The sequence below is a fragment of the Oncorhynchus clarkii genome, chromosome 22 (assembly GCF_045791955.1).
Source record: "Oncorhynchus clarkii lewisi isolate Uvic-CL-2024 chromosome 22, UVic_Ocla_1.0, whole genome shotgun sequence".
Taxonomy (NCBI): Eukaryota; Metazoa; Chordata; class Actinopteri; order Salmoniformes; family Salmonidae; genus Oncorhynchus; species Oncorhynchus clarkii.
In genome coordinates, this window is record NC_092168.1 from 45,923,835 (window position 1) to 45,943,346 (window position 19,512).

The 19,512-nt window shown below is 40.0% G+C and overlaps 2 protein-coding genes across 2 annotated transcripts; one reads left to right on the forward strand and one right to left on the reverse strand.

Annotated features, from left to right (window-relative positions):
• The first annotated feature begins 1,199 nt into the window (after positions 1 to 1,199).
• Positions 1,200 to 2,162, forward strand: LOC139380455 (trace amine-associated receptor 8c-like). Its single transcript, XM_071123134.1, has one exon. The coding sequence runs from the start codon at positions 1,200 to 1,202 to the stop codon at positions 2,160 to 2,162; it is 963 nt and encodes a 320-aa protein (XP_070979235.1).
• Positions 2,163 to 15,019: 12,857 nt separating this feature from the next.
• On the reverse strand, positions 15,020 to 15,982 carry LOC139380064 (trace amine-associated receptor 13c-like). Its single transcript, XM_071122525.1, has one exon. It carries the CDS (start codon positions 15,980 to 15,982, stop codon positions 15,020 to 15,022), a length of 963 nt encoding a protein of 320 aa, XP_070978626.1.
• Between the last annotated feature and the right edge of the window lie 3,530 nt (positions 15,983 to 19,512).

Consider the following 19,512-nt stretch of genomic DNA (forward strand, 5'->3'; position numbering starts at 1 on the left):
TATAAGTGTTTTGAGTGACCAGTGTAATTTATCACAAAAAGATGGACATGTTGTGGTAGTGTGCTGAAGAAGTAACATGTTTTGTCTGAATATGATAACGTTCGTGTTTGCTGGCCTTGACTACAAAAAACCAAAATGTGGATAGTTGTCACTCATTAGAGCAGTTCACAGACTGCTTACAGGGTAATGGAACAAATATCTAAATACATAATTTAACTGAACGTTATGTTTAAAGGGTTACTACCTTGAGAAATGACGTTCTAGTCCGGCCAGCCCATGTCCTTGAAGTCAATGTAGAGGCGGCGGGGCCTACACGCGTTTCTGGACAGTAGTGGAGAAGGTGGAAAGTTTTAAGTTCCTCGGTGTACACATTAATCGGTGGACTTTGTCATTGACCTTCCCCCCTCCCAGTGGAACACCACCATTCTCATCATTGTGGACATGTTTCCCAAAGCTTGTCGCCTCCTTCCACTGCCTTGGCATCTGTCGGCCATGCAAACCGCGGAGGCTCTTTTAACTCACAATCTTTGGGCACTACGGGATCCCAGAGGACATTGTGTCAGACCGTGCCCCCTAAACACTGACCAGCTGACATGTGGTGTGCCGTCATCTCTCCTGAGGTTGTGGAATATGGTCCAAACTGAGCACTGACACCTAAACCAGTTAGTCTGCACATTTATCATATGTCCATTGAAAAATAGAGTGACCAAAACATAACTCATAACATGTTTCCCTATTAAAATGCTAGGTTGAGTAAATGTTCCCTTTCTTTCATCTCTAACCATCAGTAAGGTTGAAGGACAGGCTAATTGGGCACAGAAACATCCAATCCTGTCATACATTACATCATGCTTTCACAAATGATTTGTTTATCCAAGCGTTTGTTCAATTCTTTGCTCACATGAGCACGTGTGTGTGTGTGTGTGTGTGTGTGTGTGTGTGTGTGTGTGTGTGTGTGTGTGTGTGTGTGTGTGTGTGTGTGTGTGTGTGTGTGTGTGTGTGCTTGTGTGTGTGTGTGTGTGTGTGTGTGTGTGTGTGTGTGTGTGTTCGCAGAGAGAAGCTGGGGAGGGGAGTGTCTGTCAGTAACTCAGGGATAAATAGAGAGGCAGAGCTCAGAGTTTGTCAGAAGGCGGACCTGACAGGGTCACACACAGGACCAAGCAGGAGCAGGACCTCAGCATTATAACTTTTTATTACAAATGGAGAAACATGAAGATGTTCAATACTGTTTTCAGGACAGAAACTCTTCTTGCAGAAAGGCTTTGCTATCGACATCTATCTACATAACACTGTACATCTTCTTCTCATTGATTTCAGCAGTTACAGTATTTTTGAATGTACTGGTGATCATCTCCATCTCTCACTTCAAGCAGCTTCACACTCCAACCAACCTGCTCATCCTCTCTCTGGCTGTGTCAGATCTCCTGGTGGGACTGCTTGTGATACCAGTAATGACTGTAGCAATAATGGAACCATGCTGGGGTTTTGGGGAATATTTCTGTGTGTTTCATTTCTACATTACTTTTTTATGTACTTCTTTATCGCTTGGCAATTTGGTCTTGATATCTATTGACCGCTATGTTGCTGTGTGTGATCCCTTATTGTACCACTCTAAAATAACAATAACAGGAACTATCTGTTGTATATCCATCACCTGGTGTTGTTGTAGCATATATGATGGTGTTATTATAAAAAACTTTGTAAATGTACAGACACCCAGTAGGTGTTTGACAGAATGTGTTATTGTTGAAGGAATAACATGGGTTAATATAATTTACATTGTATTTATAATGGTTGTCCCATGCTCTATTATTATAACACTTTATATGAAAATCTTTGTGGTGGCCAGATCACAGGCCAGAAAGGTATTTTCAAAAGAGGCTGCCAGTGTGTCTGGTGTTAAAACTGTGCAAGCAAATAAGTCTGAGAGAAAAGCAGCAAAAACTCTAGCTATAGTTGTTTTCAACTATCTCCTTTCTTGGATTCCATCTCTATTTATTTACTTTGTTTTTTCTGTTATAGGTGATCATTTCATATCATATTTCACCAGTTATCTGGCACTTTTTAATTCCTTAATTAATCCAATAATTTATGCTTTCTTTTATCCATGGTTCAAAGTGACAGCTAAACTTATTTTAACTTTGAAGATAAGACATTTATAGTTCCTATAATATGATTCACTAGTTCGGCAAACGTTTGTTTGATATAGTTTTGTTCTACAATTGGGGAATTATTTCATGTAACAATACACCGACATTACTTATCTCAGTGTTGTCATGATTGATACATTGTGGATAGTGTACTCCAAATGCCTAAGTGTGTCATTGTTCCGTGTTACTTAATGACAAATAGTATGTAAGTGTTCTAATAGTACATTTTGAGGACTTTGAGTCATTCTGTATGTTGTTTAACATCTCCCTCTAGTGGCTCAATTGTGACACAACGTCTTCATCAAGTGTAGTAAAGTTGAAATGTACAATACTGCATGATATCAGATAACGTCCAGGTCTTAATAAATTCTTGGTAACACTTTATAATAACATTCAGAAATAAATTTGTAAGGCATTTCCAGTTTGCTCACCATTTGATATTCAGGCAACATTTGTGAAATGTTACTTAGCTAGGTATTCTCACATTTATAGATATTGGTTAACACACTAAATAGTTTCTAATGGATTAGTAAATAGTTTATTCATAATTAATTTATCAATACTCCCATATTAATTTTTGTAAGCTAGTTATTCACACATTTTTAAACAACTTGTATATTATGTAATCATGATTCAGGAGATAAGTCATCAGTTGTTTAATACATGTTCTTATAAACCATTTACTAATCATTAGGAAAGTTGTATTGCAGTCCCTAATCTAAAGTGAAGACTATTCATACTTTCTTAATACTTTATAAATGTTCTGAACAGTGACCAGTGTAATTTATCACATAAAGATGGACATGCTATTGGTAGATATTCCAGCAGTACCTGATGCTCCTTAAGTTCTCAAAATGACCTAGAACATATCAATGGTTAAACAATAAGCACAAAACACAGAGAATGTTAAACAAAATATATTGATCATTTTATTTCAAAACAGTCACACTGTTGTAATAGCGTGCTGATGGAAGTAATATGTTTGTCTGAAAATGATAACATTCTTGTTTCTAGGAAGTGTGTAAAGGCTTTCTTCCTGGGAAGGAGAGGCCGACCAAAACGCAGTATGGTTACAGTTCATGTTAATTTAATAAGGTAACTCAAACATGAACAGGATACAAAACAATAACCGTGAAAACCGAAACAGTCCTAACTGGTGCATAAAACACAAAGACAGGAAACAACCATCCACAAAACCCAACACAAAACAGGCTACCTAAATATGGTTCCCAATCAGAGACAATGACTAACACCTGCCTCTGATTGAGAACCATATCAGGCCAAACATGGAAATAGACAAACCAGACACACAACATAGAATGCCCACCCAGCTCACGTCCTGACCAACACTAAAACAAGGAAAACACACAAGAACTATGGTCAGAACGTGACAAAGTGACTGATTGCACTCATTAGTATCAAATAAAATACAATTTTATTGGTTAAAAACATGTGTTTAACAGATGTTATTGCTGGTGTTGCGAAATGCTTATGCATCTAGTTCTGACAGATATTACTTGTTAGATATAGCTGCACTAACAATTAACATCCTGGGTTAATTTCACTGACATTGTAATTACAATGTTTGTCCCGTGCTCTGTTATTATAACACTTTATTTGAAAATCTTTGTGGTGGCCAGTTCACAGGCCAGAAAGGTATTTTCAAAAGAGACTCCCAGTGTGTCTGGTGTTAAAACTGTACAGGCAAATAAGTCTGAGAGAAAAGCAGCAAAAACTCTAGCTATTGTTGTTTTCAACTATCTAATTTGTTGGATTCCATCTCTATTTATTTTCGTATTTTTTTCTATTTTAAGTAATCATTTTATATCATATTTCATCCATTTTCTGGGACTTGTTAATTCCTTAATTAATCCAATCATTTATGCTTTCCTTTATCCATGGTTCAAAGTGACAGCAAAACTTATTTTATCTCTCAATTTAAAGCGTTCATAGTTCAAGTTTTTATTCCCTAGTTTGACAAACATAAGTTTGATATAGTTTTGTTATACAATTGTTGCAAGTATTTATTATATGTAAAAATACACTGACATGACTTAGTGTTGATGTCATGGGTACATGTGGTGTTAATACAGAATTATTTGGCTGGATTGGATTGGAATGACTTGGAGAAGGCATAAGAAGGAATAAGCTTATTTAATAAAATACATTTTAGTCATTTAGGGTTGTATACTCCAAATAACAAAGTATGTGGTTGCTCCATGTTATTTAATGATAAATAGTTTGTAAGTATTCTAAAAGTACATTTTGAGGACGTCATGAGTCATTCTATATGTTGTTGAACATCTCTCTCTAGTGGCTCAATTGGGACACAGCGCCTTCAACAAGTGTAGTAAAATGTAAATGTACAATATGCATGATATCAGATAACATCCAAGTCTATCTCAATGGTGTATTGTGGAAGTAGTTGATGGTCAAATTTAAGAATATGCAAATATGGGTAAAACTTTATAATAGCATTCAGTAATAAAACATGTGTAAGGAATAAACAGTTTGCTCACTATTTATTAATCATTACTCCCAAACTTGTTAAATGTTACTCAGGTAGGTATTCTATTCTCAAATATGTAAAATACTAGTATATGCATTAATAATTATGCACAACAGTGCTGGAGACCACAGCAGACACTTCAAACTCAACATACTGGTTATGAACAGTACCACTTCTCTCACTACATCACTGCTGCCAGGTCAGGGGTCAAGCCAGATTAGCTCTCTCACATGCTGTGGAGTCAGAATGAATATATAGATTGGTAAAACTTTATAATAACATTTTGTAATGAAGAACGTATAATGGATTATGAAATGGTTTATTCATCATTCATGTATCATTACTCCCACATTTGTTTTAGTTAGCTGGTTATTCACACATTTATTAACAACTTTTATAGACTGTAATAATGATTCATAAGATATTTCATAATATCTTTAATGAATGAACTTATAAACCATTTATTGATCATTAGTATATGCCATAATGAATAAGCACAACAGTGCAGGAGACCACAGTAGACACTTCATCCTCAACATACTGGTTATGAACACTATCACTACTCTCACTACCACTACTCTCACTACCACTACTCTCACTACGACTACTCTCACTACATCACTGCTGCCAGGTCAGGGGTCACACCAGAGCAGCTCTGTCAGATGCTGTTTAGTCTGAATGAATATAGAGATTGGTAAGACTTTGTAATAATGAATGTTTACTGTTTATTTTGACTACATATCATTAATGTCTCATTACTCCCACATTATTTTTAATAAGCTAGTTATTCACACATTGATAAACAACTGTTATAGTATGTAATAATGATTTATATGATCTCTCATAAGATGTTTAATAAATTACCGTATAAACTATTTACTAATCATTAGTAAAGTAGTTTTCAGTCCCTAATCTAAAGTGAGGACTATTCATACTTTCTTAATACTGTATACATGTTTTGAACAGTGACCAGTTTAATTAAGTTCTCAAAATGACCTAGAAAATATCAATGGACACAACACAGAGGATGTTATAGGAAATATATTGAACATTTTATTCCAGAACAGTCAAACTGTTGTAGTAGTGTGCTGAAGGAAGTATTGTGTTTTGTCTGAAAATTATAACATTCTTGTTTGTTGGCAGTGACCACCAAAACTAAAGTGTGGATTGCAGTCACTCATTAGAAATCAAATCACATTTCATTTGTCACAATCATCTAATATCTAACAATTGCACAACAAATACCTAATACACACAAATCTAAGTAAAAGACTGGAATTAAGAATATATGAATATATGGATGAGCAATGTCAGAGCGGCACAGACTTAGAGCAGTTTATAGACTGCTTACAGGGTAATGGAACCGATATCTAAATACATATCTTAACTGAACATTACGTTTCAAGGGGTATTACCTTTAATTCACTACAAAATCAAATCAAATCACATTTTATTGGTCACATACACATGTTTAGCAATGTTATTGTGGGTGTAGTGGAATACTTTTCTACCTAGCAGTGCAGTAGTATCTAACAATTCACAACAATACACACAAATCTAAAAGTAAAAGAAGGGAATTAAGAAATATATAAATATTTGGACAAGTAATGTCTGAGTGGTATTGACAGAAAATACACTAGAATACATATGAGATGAGTACAGCAGTATGTAAACATTATGAAAGTGACAAGGGATTCCATGTCTATGTACACAGGGCAGCATCCTCTAAGGTGCAAGGTTGAGTAACATGGTGATAGTCGGCTAGTGATGGTTAATTAACAGTCTGATGGCTTTGAGATAGAAGCTGTTTTTCGGTCTCTCGGTCCCAGCTTTGATGCACTTGTATTGACCTCGCCATACGGATGATAGTGGGGTGAACAGGCCGTGGCTCGGGTGGTTGACGTCCTTGATGATATTTTTTGCTTTCCTGTGACATCGGGTACTGTAGGTGTCCTGGAGGACAGGCAGGGTGCCCCCGGTGATGCGTTGGACAGACCGCACCACCCTCTGTAGAGCCCTAAGTATTCAGACCCTTTACTCTGTACCTTGCTGAAGCATCTTAGCCAGCTAATACAGGGAATGATGCTACAAGCTTGGCACACCTGTATTTGGGGAATTTCTCCCATTGTTATCTGCAGATCCTCTCAAGCTCTGTCAGATTGGATGGGGAGCGTCGCTGCACAGCTATTTTCAGGTCTCTCCACAGACGTTCGGTCAGGTTCTAGTCCGGGCTCTTGCTGGGCCATTCAAGCACATTCAGAGACTTGTCCCGAAGCCACTCCTGCATTGTCTTGGCTGTGTGCTTAGGGTCATTGGACTGTTGGAAGGTGAACCTTTGACCCCGTCTGAGGTCCTGAGTGCTCTGGAACAGGTTTTCATCAAGTATTTCTCTTTACTTTGCTCTGTTCATCTTTCCCTTCATCCTGACTAGTCTCTCAGTCACTTCCACTGATAAACATCCCGACAGCATGATGTTGCCACCAGTATGCTTCACCGTAGGGATGGTGTCAGGTTTCCTCCCAACGCAATGCTTGGCATTCAGGCCAAAGAGTTCATTTTTGGTTTCCTTTAGGTGCCATTTAGGTGCCAAAAGAGTCCTTTATGTGCCATTTGGCAAACTCCAAGGCCGTTATGTGCCTTTTACAGTGGTGTGGCTTCAGTCTGGCCACTCTACAATAAAGGCCTGACAGCTTTTGTGGTTCCAAACTTCTTCCATTTAAGAATGGAGGCCACTGTGTTCTTGGGGTTTTCAATGCTGAAGAAAAGTTTTGTTACCCTTCCACAGATCTGTGCCTCGACTCTTTCCTGTCTCGGAGCTCTACGGACAATTCCTTCGACCTCATGGCTTGGATTCTGCTCTGACATGCACTGTCAACTGCGGGACCTTATATAGACAGGTGTGTGCCTTTCCAAAAAGTAATTGTATTTAACTAGGTAAGTCAGTTAAGAACAAATTATTTTTTACAATGACAGCCTACACCGGCCAAAGCCAGAGGATGCTGGGCCAATTGTGTGCCGTCCTATTGGACTTCCAATAATGACCAGTTGTATTACAGGTGGATTTGAACCAGGGTGTCTGTGGTGACACGTCTAGCACTGAGATGCGGTGCCTTAGACTGCTCCTCCACTGGGGAGCCCAAATTATGTCCAATCAAGTGAATCTACCACAGGTGGACTCCAATCAAGTTGTAGAAACATCTCCAGGATGAACAATGGAAACAGGATGCTATTTAGCTCAATTTCGTGTTGTATAACAAAGGGTCTGAATACTTATGTAGATAAGGTATTTCTGTTTTTATTTTTAATACATTTGCAAACATTTCTAAAAAACTATTTTGGGGGGTTCGTGTGTAGATTGATGAGAGAAAAAAATATTTAAAACATTTTAGAATAAGGCTGTAATGTTACAACATGTGTAAAAAGCCAGGGGTTCTGAATACTTTACGAATGCACTGTATGAATGAAAATACCCTCAAATAAAATCTGACATTCGATAAGGTCGCCTCATGTTAAATAAACTCTCATATCCAAAGTGCTGGAGTAAAGCACTTTTGATATGGACAGTGCAGAGTGAATTAGAGGACAGGGATTACTTCAGTATTTGCAGTAGTCAGAGGAAGGCAGTAGAATTCAATATTTTACCTCAATATTTTACTGATTTACAGTCATATAAGGAAATCAGTCAATTGAAATAAATGTGTCAGGCCCTAATCAATGGATTTCACATGATTGGGAATACAGATATGCAACTGTTGGTCCCCGATATACTGTATATAAAAAAGTATGGGGACACCCCTTCAAATTAGTTGAACTGGTTATTACAGCCACACCCGTTGCTGACAGGTGTATAAAATTGAGCCCACCGCCTTGCAATCTCCATAGACAAACATTGGCAGTAGAATGGTCTTACTGAAGAGCTAAGTGACTATCAATGTGGCACCTTCATAGGATGCCACCTTTCCAACAAGTGGGTTCGTCAAGTTTCTGCTCTGCAAGTTTCTGCTCTGCAAATCATGATTTATTCTGAAAGAGTTGTCATTTTTGTGTGAAAGATTATTTTATAAGTGCTTTGGAGATGATTGATTTAACTAAATGAAAAGGATAATTACATGTCTAAGTCTTTTTTGTTTAAATCAAATAAAATATCACATCAGAAAAGAAAAACCCTTGACTTGGAGAACGTCTGTGGTTGTTCCGTGTTATTTACTTATTAATAGTAAGTATTCTAAAAGTACATTTTGAGGACGTCATGAGTCTTTCTATATGTTGTTAAACATCTCCCTCTAGTGGCTCAATTGAGGCACAACGTCTTCAACAAGTGTAGTAAAGTTGAAATGTACAGTGCTGCATGATATCAGATAACGTCCAAGTCTATCTCAATGGTGTATTGTGTAAGTAGTTAAGGGGTTGCAACCTATAACCATACGTCTTCAAGTTGAGGTAGACTGTGTCTCAGTTACATCATGGGGACAAATACCATTTGTCAGACATCAGAACAACCACACTGTAATCTGACCCAATTATCCCTTGATGTTGTTTTCCTTTTCTGAGGTGTTGTTTTCTCAGAAGAAAATGTGACTGAGAAATGTGATTTCTAGTTCAGTTGTATCAATACATGATCTCAAAAGCACCTCAAGTTATTAGGGACAGTTTTTTTTTACTGCTAACCTACAAAGCATTACATGGGCTTGCTCCTACCTATCTCTCTGATTTGGTCCTGCAGTACATACCTACACGTACAAGACGCAGGCCTCCTAATTGTCCCTAGAATTTCGAAGCAAACAGTTGGAGGCAGGGCTTTCTCCTATAGAGCTCCATTTTTGTGGAACGGGCTGCCTACCCATGTCAGAGACGCAAACTCGGTCTCAACCTTTAAGTCTTTACTGAAGACTCATCTCTTCAGTGGGTCATATGATTGAGTGTAGTCTGGCCCAGGATTGGGAAGGTGAATGGAAAGGCTCTGTAGCAACGAACCGCCCTGCGGTTCCCCTCTTTCCACTGGGATTCTCTGCCTCTAACCCTATTACAGGGGCTGAGTCACTGGCTTACTGGGGCTCTCTCATGCCGTCCCTGGAGGGGGTGCGTCACCTGAGTGGGTTGATTCACTGATGTAGTCATCCTGTCTGGGTTGGCGCCCCCCCCCCTTGGGTTGTGCCGTGGCGGAGGTCTTTGTGGGCTATACTCAGCCTTGTCTCAGGATGGTAAGTTGGTGGTTGAAGATATCCCTCTAGTGGTGTGGGGGCTGTGCTTTGGAAAAGTGGGTGGGGTTATATCCTTCCTGTTTGGCCCTGTCCGGGGGTGTCCTCGGATGGGGCCACGGTGTCTCCTGACCCATCCTGTCTCAGCCTCCAGTATTTATGCTGCAGTAGTTTATGTGTCGGGGGGCTAGGGTCAGTTTGTTATATCTGGAGTACTTCTCCTGTCCTATTCGGTGTCCTGTGTGAATCTAAGTGTGCGTTCTCTAATTCTCTCCTTCTCTCTTTCTTTCTCTCTCGAGGACCTGATCCCTAGGACCATGCCCCAGGACTACCTGACATGATGACTCCTTGCTGTCCCCAGTCCACCTGGCCGTGCTGCTGCTCCAGTTTCATCTGACCTGAGCCCTAGGACCATGCCCCAGGACTACCTGACATGATGACTCCTTGCTGTCCCCAGTCCACCTGATCGTGCTGCTACTCCAGTTTCAACTGTTCTGCCTTATTATTATTCGACCACGCTGGTCATTTATGAACATTTGAACATCTTGGCCATGTTCTGTTATAATCTCCACCCGGCACAGCCAGAAGAGGACTGGCCACCCCACATAGCCTGGTTCCTCTCTAGGTTTCTTCCTAGGTTTTGGCCTTTCTAGGGAGTTTTTCCTAGCCACCGTGCTTCTACACCTGCATTGCTTGCTGTTTGGGGTTTTAGGCTGGGTTTCTGTACAGCACTTTGAGATATCAGCTGATGTACGAAGGGCTATATAAATAAATTTGATTTGATTTGATTCACAATTTACTCTGAATATTTTCAAGGCCCTCCCTTTGTACTTTAAAACATGTATACAAAATAATGTGTACGACCACAAATACCAATAACTGTAGCGACCCTAAAAATGTGGATATCGACTTTGCCACCTCAGGATGCTTTTGTGGTGCATACGACACCATGCAGGGCTACGGGCCAGAAGGTTGAGGGTTCGCCGACCACTAAGAACCAGCTCACTCTCCCTGTCTGTATCATGAGGCCTACACTACGGTCAGAGTTGGCTACAGACAATGATCAGCTAGGGGATATCATATTTCCAACATTTTGATGCCAATTTCATAACATCTATGCAACGCGTTTTCCATCAACAGGTGTCTCTGCCAATGCACCCCACAACCAATTTACAAACCATACCGACTTCAGGTATTTCAATATCATGACCATAGTGAAAAATGTAAAGACTATGCTCTTGTTCCACAAATGCTCTCGCCTGGTTTATTCTGGGTCATCCTTGACATCAGACAAGGGAATCAGATGGGCCACCAGTCTGAGGTAGGGTTTGATGTTGGCCCAGAAGTGATCAGCCAGGATTTGGCTATGGCACCAGCACCGTCGACCACTGACATCACTGTCAGCATAGATAGTTTGGGGCAGAGATCTGTCGCTTAACCCCCCATGAGAAGCAAGTTGGGAGTGACTGAGTCTGGTCAGGCAGGAGGATGATGAAGGGGACTGGTACTGCTGCCCCATGGAGTACCAAGGGCAGTTGAAGGAAGGAGGAAGGTTTTGCCATCTATCGTAACACTATGAGGATCTGACCCCCATTCACTGGAGGATAAGGTGAAGTTGGCTTGTAAACTCTGTAAATGACCCTGAAGGTTGGTTCCTCTTCTCTCTGGACAGGTCGATGTTTGCAGTCGAGGGTGTCTGGATAACAGCTCAGGCCCAGAACTGGTTATTGTGGATGGTGGTCTGGGAGAGCCATATCTCACTGCTCTTTGACCTCTCTTCTGGAGGAAGGTGTTCCCCAGAGGTAATGTTACTGGCCCATTGAACCCCCCGGCCAAGAGGCAGCTTTGCAGCCTGTCCACCAGGGACTTTGCTTCGATCCCCATGGGTAGAATTTGGAGACCATTGTCAACATAGAAGGTGTGCTCGACTGACTGCTGAACATCTGTGTTGCCATCATGGTGGTCCTGAGAATGTTTCTGGAGGGCATAGATGGCACAGCAGGGCCTACACATCGTTACGAAGGGTAAGACCTGCCATTGATAGGTGCTCGGCACTTCTTTTCAGTCTAGATTAAGATCCACAACATTTATTCCACGGGACAAAACTAGGTCCAGAGTGTGACTATGGCAGTGAGTAGTTCCGGAGACATGTTGGACAAATCCCACTGAGTCGATGATGACTCCGAAAGACTTTTGGAGTTGGTCTGGTGATTTTTCCATGTGAACATTAAAGTCACCAAAAATTAGAATATTATCTGCATGACTACAAGGTCCGATAGGAATTCAGGGAACTCAGCGAGGAACTATATGTAAACAGTAGCTATAAAAAGTGATTGAGTAGGCTGCATAGAGTTCATGACTAGAATATATATTTTTTTGTAAATTGAAATTTACCATCATAAATGTTAGCAACACCTCCGCTCTTGCGGGACGCGCAGGGGATATGGTCACTAGTGTAACCAGGAGGTGAGGTCTCATTTAACACAATAAATTCGTCAAGCTTAAGCCATGTTTCAGTCAGGCCAATCACATCAATATTATGATCAGTGATAAGTTCATTGACTATAACTGCCTTGGAAGTGAGGGATCTAACATTAAGTCGCACTATTTTGAGATGTGAGGATTCACAATCTCTTTCAATAATGTCAGGAATGGAGGAGGTCTTTATTCCAGTGAGATTGTTAAGGCGAACACCTCCATGTTTAGTTTTGCCCAACCAATGTCGAGGCACAGACACGGTCTCAATGTTGATAGCTGAGCTGACTACACTGACTGTGCTTGTGGCAGACTCCACTAAGCTGGCAGGCTGGCTAACAGCCTGCTGCCTGGCCTGCACCCTATCTCATTGTGGAACTAGGGGAGTTAGAGCCCAGTCTATGTTCGTAGATAAGATGAGAGCACCCCTCCAGCTAGGATGGAGTCCATCACTCCTCAACAGGCCAGACTTGTTCCTGTTTGTGAATGAGTCCCAGAAAGAGGGCCAATTATCTACAAATTCTATCTTTTGGGAGGGGCAGAAAACTGTTTTCAACCAGCGATTGAGTTGTGAGACTGCTGTAGATGTTACGATCTTCTTTATCTGAGGAACAGGAATATGAAAGATCGAACCAAAGTGCAGTGTGGTACGTGTCCATGTTAAATTTATTACAACTGAACACTGAATCCAAAATAACAAAAGTGAAACAACGAAAATCGAAACAGTCCTTTCAGTTGACACAACACAAAACAGGAAACAACTACCCACAAACACAGGTGGGAACAGGCTACCTAAGTATGGTTCTCAATCAGAGACAACGATAGACAGCTGCCTCTGATTGAGAACCATACCAGGCCAAACACAGAAATACAAAACACAGAATATATATATATAACACCTTCACTTGTAGTGTATTAATTAAAGGTTGTAACCCTTTAAATGTAATGTTCAGTTAAATTATGTATTTAGATATTAGAACAAAACATAGAATGCCCACCCCAACACACGCCCTGACCAAATCAAAATAGAGAACTAAAAAAGGAACTTAGTTCAGGACGTGATAGTAGAGCTAACTGGGAGGGGGCCAGAGACAATTACAGTAAAACAGAAAAACTGTTTTTCAACTGGCCTCTTCACTCCAGCATTTTGTATATGAATTGTATATAACACCTTCACTTGTATTGTATTAAAGGTTGTAACCCTTTAAATGTAATGTTCAGTTAAATTATGTATTTAGATATTGGTTCCCTTACCCTGTAAACAGTCTATGAACTTCTCTAATGAGTGTCTGCAATCCACACTTTGGTTTAGGTTCTCAGGGCCAACAAACAAGAATGTTATCATTTTCAGACAAACACGTTACTTCCTTCAGCACACTATTAGGACAGTGTGTTTTTGGAATAAAATGTTCAATATATTTCCTTTAACGTCCTCTGTGTTGTGTGCTTATCGTTTACCATTGGTATGTTCTAGATCATTTTGAGACCTTAAGTAGAATCAGGTAGAATTGGAATGTCTACCAATAGCATGTCCATCTTTTTGTGATAAATTAAACTGGTCACTGTTCAAACATTTATAAAGTATTAGAAAGTATGAATAGTCCTCCCTTTAGATTCTGCAAAACGACTTTACTAACGATCAGTAAATGGTTTATATGTTCATTCATTAAACATCTTTTGAATGATCTTATAAAACATTTTTACATACCATAAAAGTTGTTTATCAATGTGTGAATTGCTAGCTTACTAAAACAAATGTGAGAGTATTGAGACATTAATGATATGGAGTCAGAATAAACATGATAAATGATTTATTACATAGTGTTATTATAAAGTGTTGCCAATCTCTATATTAATTCAGACTCCACAGCATCTGAGAGAGTTGCTCTGGTGTGACCCCTGACCTGGCGGCAGTGATGTAGTGAGAGTGCTCTAGTGAGATTAGTAGTAGTGAGAGTCGTGGTACTGTTCATACCCAGTACGTTGAAGTTGAAGTGTCTGCTGTGGTCTCCTGCACTGTTGTGCATAATCCATAATGCATATACTAGTATTTTACACATATTTGAGAATAGAATACCTACCTGAGTAACATTTAACAAATTTGGGAGTAATGATTAATAAATGGTGAACAAACTGTACATTCCTTACACATGTTTTATTACTGAATGTTATTATAAAGTGTTACCCATATTTGCATATTCTTAAATTTGACCATCAACTACTTCCACAATACACCATTGAGATAGACTTGGATGTTATCTGACATCATGCATATTGTACATTTACATTTTACTACACGTGTTGAAGGCGTTGTGTCCCAATTGAGCCACTAGAGGGAGATGTTAAACCTACATAATGACTCATGACGTTCTCAAAATGTACTTTTAGAATACTTACAAACTATTTAGCATTAAATCACATGGAACAACCACAGACTTTGGTATTTGGAGTATACAACCCTAAATGACTACAATATATTTTATTAAATAAGCTTATTCCTTCTTATGCCTTCTCCAAGTCATTCCAATCCAATCCAGCCAAATAATTCTGTATCAAAACCACATGTACCCATGACATCAACACTAAGTCATGTCAGTGTATTGTTACATGAAATAAATACTTGCAACAATTGTATAACAAAACTATATCAAACTTATGTTTGTCAAACTAGGGAATAAAAACATGAACTATGAACGCTTTAAATTGAGAGATAAAATAAGTTTTGCTGTCACTTTGAACCATGGATAAAGGAAAGCATAAATTATTGGATTAATTAAGGAATTAACAAGTCCCATAAAATGGATGAAATATGATATAAATTTATCGCTTAAAATAGAAGAAAATACGAAAATAAATAGAGATGGAATCCAACAAATTAGATAGTTGAAAACAACAATAGCTAGAGTTTTTGCTGCTTTTCTCTCAGACTTATTTGTCTGTACAGTTTTAACACCAGACTCACTGGCAGCCTCTTTTGAAAATACCTTTCTGGCCTGTAATCTGGCCACCACAAAGATTTTCATGTAAAGTGTTATAATAACAGAGCACGGGACAACCATTGTAATAACAATGTCAGTGATATTAACCCAGACTGACCCTTCAACAGTAGTACATTCTTTCAAACACCTACTTGGTACCTGTACACGTACAAAAAACTGTATATTAGCAGCACGGTATATGATACAACAACACCAGGTAATGGATATACAACACGTGATTCTTGTTATTGTTATTTTAGAGTGGTACAATAAGGGATCACACACAGCAACATAGCGGTCAATAGATATCAAGACCAAATTGCCCAGAGATAAAGAAGTACACAAAGAAGCAAAGTAGCCATGAAACACACAGAAATATTCCCCAAAACCCCAGCATGATTCCATTATTGCGACAGTCGTTACTGGTATCACAATCAATCCCACCAGGAGATCTGACGCAGCCAGAGAGAGGATGAGCAGGTTGGTTGTAGTGTGGAGCTGCTTGAAGTGAGAGATGGAGATGATCACCAGTAGGTTCAAAAATACTGTAACTGCTGAAAACAATGAGAAGAAGATGTACAGTGTTATGTAGATAGATGTCGATAGCAAAGCCTTTATGCAAGAAGAGTTTCTGTCTTGAAAACAGTATTGAACATCTTCCTTTTTCTCCATTTGTAATAAAAAGTTAAAATGCTGAGGTCCTGCTCCTGCTTGGTCCTGTGTGTGACCCTGTCAGGTCCGCCTTCTGACAAACTCTGAGCTCTGCCTCTCTATTTATCCCCGAGTTACTGACAGAAACTCCCCTCCCTGGAGTCTCTCTGCACACACACACACACACACACACACACACACACCACCACCACAACCACCAACGAAACATACACAAGTGAACACACAAATTAACAAATGGTTGGATAAACAAATCATTTGTGAAAGCATGATGTAATGTGTGACAGGATTGGCTGTTGCTGTGCCCTCTTAGCCTGTCCTTCAGCCTGACTGATCATTAGAGATGAGAGAAAAGGTACATTTACTCAACTGAGTATTTTAATGGGGAAAATATAGCATGCGTGATGTTTTGGTCTCTCAAAGTCTATTTTACATTGGAAACTGTGTAAGACTAACTGTTTTGGGCGATGTCAGAGCTCAGTTTGGACCATAATCCACAACCCAAGGACACATGATGGCATGGTCATTGTGTAGGAAAGTTGACAATAGGAAAGTTGATGAGATGCTAATAGCAAATGCAATCAAAATAGTGGCATTCCATAGGAACATTCCACAGACTATAAACATTTCGATATGTACTGATTTATTAATAAATCCTGTGTCTGAGCCGCTGAATTGCGACTCCACTTTGTCTCTATACTGACATTTTGCCTGTTTGTGTCACACCCTGATCTGTTTCACCTGTCTTTGTGATTGTGTCCACCCCCCTCTGGGTGTCGCCCTTCTTCCTCATTATCCTCTGTGTATTTATACCTGTGTTTCCTGTCTGTCTGTGCCAGTTCATCTTGTTTGTTCAAATCAAATGTATTTAATTATATAGTCCTTCTTACATCAGCTGATGCCACAAAGTTCTGTACAGAAACCCAGCCTAAAACCCCAAACAGCAAGCAAACAGGTGTTGAACCACGGTGGCTAGGAAAAACTCCCTAGAAAGGCCAAAACCTAGGAAGAAACCTAGAGAGGAACCAGGCTATGAGGGGTGGCCAGTCCTCTTCTGGCTTTGCCGGGTGGAGATTATAACAGAACATGCATGGCCAAGATGTTCAAATGTTCATAAAGGACCAGCATGGTCAAATAATAATAATCACTGTAGTTGTCGAGGGTGCAACAAGTCAGCACCTCAGGAGTAAATGTCAGTTGGCTTTTCATAGCCGGTCATCGAGAGTATCTAAATCAAATCAAATCAAATCAAATTTTATTTGTCACATACACATGGTTAGCAGATGTTAGTGCGAGTGTAGCGAAATGCTTGTGCTTCTAGTTCCGACAATGCAGTTGTCTCTGTCACTACTCCTGCTGTCTCTAGAGAGTTGAAAACAGCAGGTCTGGGACAGGTAGCACGTCCAGTCAACAGGTCAGGGTTCCGTAGCCGCAGGCAGAACAGTTGAAACTGGAGCAGCAGCACGGCTGGTGGACTGGGGACAGCAAGGAGTCATCATGCCAGGTAGTCCTGAGGCATGGTTATATGGCTCAGGTCCTCAGAGAGAGAGAAAGAGAGGAAGAGTGAGAGAAAGAAAGAAAGAGAGAAATAGATAATTAGCGAGAGCATACTTAAATTCACACAGGACACTAGTTAAGACAGGAGAAATACTCCAGATATAACAGACTGACCCTAGCCTCCCAACACATAAACTACTGCAGCATAAATACTGGAGGCTGAGACAGGAGGGGTCAGGAGTGGATACATAAGTTGTTTCTAAACTGTAAAACAGATACAGTGCATTCAGAAATTATTCAGAGTCCAAATGTTGTTACATTTACTTAAAGCCCTATTCTAAAAAATGTTGAATTATCCTTAATCCTTATCCTTATCCTTATCCTTAATCAATCTACTCACAATACACCATAATGACTGTAAGAATGTTTTAAGATAATACCCAACGCAGAGGACTAACGGTCAAGAGGAAATCAACGATCAATGGAAATAGTGTTTTTCTGTAACAGGGAATTAATGATCATTGGGTCAGAGACATGGAAGGATTTTGTCTTGGCGTTGAGCCTGAAACAGGATACCTGTTATGTGGCTATTGGCCCAGTTTTATTGCAAGACATTCTAATTGGTCAACCACAGGTTAGGGTTGGGTTATAAAACAACATCCTCTCTTTGTTCTGTGGAGAGAATCACTGAGGACATGGGAGAATGAACATCTACCTCTCAGCATAACATCTATGATTTGTCCTCTTTGAATAAACCTATTTCCTCCTCTTGATTTGTTTTGTGGTCTGTGTTATTGAAGAGTAACATCAACTTCTAACCTGACGAAGAAAAAACTGGTTTTATGTTTTTGGCAAATTTATAAAACATTTAAAACTGAAATTTACATAAATATTCAGACCCTTTACTCAGTACCTTGTTGAAGCACCTTTGGCAGCGATTACAGGGTATTTCGCTACATGCTTGGCACACCTGTATCAGGGGTGTTTATCCCATTTTGCTCTGCAGATCCTCCCAAGCTCATTCAGGTTGAATGGGCAGCGTCACTGCAGAGCTATTTTCAGGATTCTCCATAGATGTTCCATCGGCTTTAAGGCCGAGCTCTGGCAGAGCAAGTTAAGGACATTCAAGGACCTGTCCCGAAGCCACTCTTGAGTTGTCTTGGCTATGTGCTTAGGTCATTGTCCTGATATTAGGTGAACTATCGCCCCAGTCTGAGGTCCTGAGGGCTCTGGAGCAGGTTTAATCAAATATCTCTCTTTAATTTGCTCCATTCATCTTTCCCTCAGTCCTGACTAGTCTCCCAGTCCCTGCCACTGAAAAACATCCCCACAGTATGATTCCTCCACCACCATGCTTCACCACAGGGACGGTGCCAGGTTTCCTCAAAACGTGACACTTGGCATTCAGAGCAAAGAGTTCAACCTTGGTATCATCAGACCAGAGAATCTTGTTTCTCATGGTGTACTAGTACTTAAGGTGCCCTTTGGCAAACTCCAAGGCTGTCATTTCCTTTTATTGTGGTGTGGCTTCCGTCTGGCCACTCTACAATAAAGACCTGGTTGGTGGAGTGCTGCAGAGATGGTTGTCCTTCTGGAAAGTTCTCGGATCTCCAAAGAGGAACTCTGGAGCTCTCTCAGAGTGAGCATCAGGTTCTTAGTCACCTCCCTGATCAAGGCCCTTCTCCCCCAATTGCTCAGTTTGGCCGGGCGGCCAGCTATAGGAAGAGTCTTTGTGGTTTTCCGCAGATCTGTGCCTCGACACAATCCTGTCTCAGAGCACTACGGACAATTCCTTCGACTTCATGGCTTGATTTCTGCTCTGACATAGACTGTCAACTGTCAACTCATGTCCAATCAATTGAATATACCACATGTGGACTCCAATCAAGTTGTAGAAATATCAAGGATCATCAATGGAAACAGGATGCACTTTAGTTCAATTTCGTGTCTCATAGCAAAGGGTCTGAATACTTATGTAAGTATTTCTGGTTTTATATTTAATACCTTTGCAAATTTACAAAAAATAACGGTTTATG

Bases quoted from the DNA above. Each gene is read 5' to 3' on its own strand.
- LOC139380064 (XM_071122525.1), bottom strand. From the start codon at position 15,982: ATGGAGAAAAAGGAAGATGTTCAATACTGTTTTCAAGACAGAAACTCT.
- LOC139380455 (XM_071123134.1), top strand. From the start codon at position 1,200: ATGGAGAAACATGAAGATGTTCAATACTGTTTTCAGGACAGAAACTCT.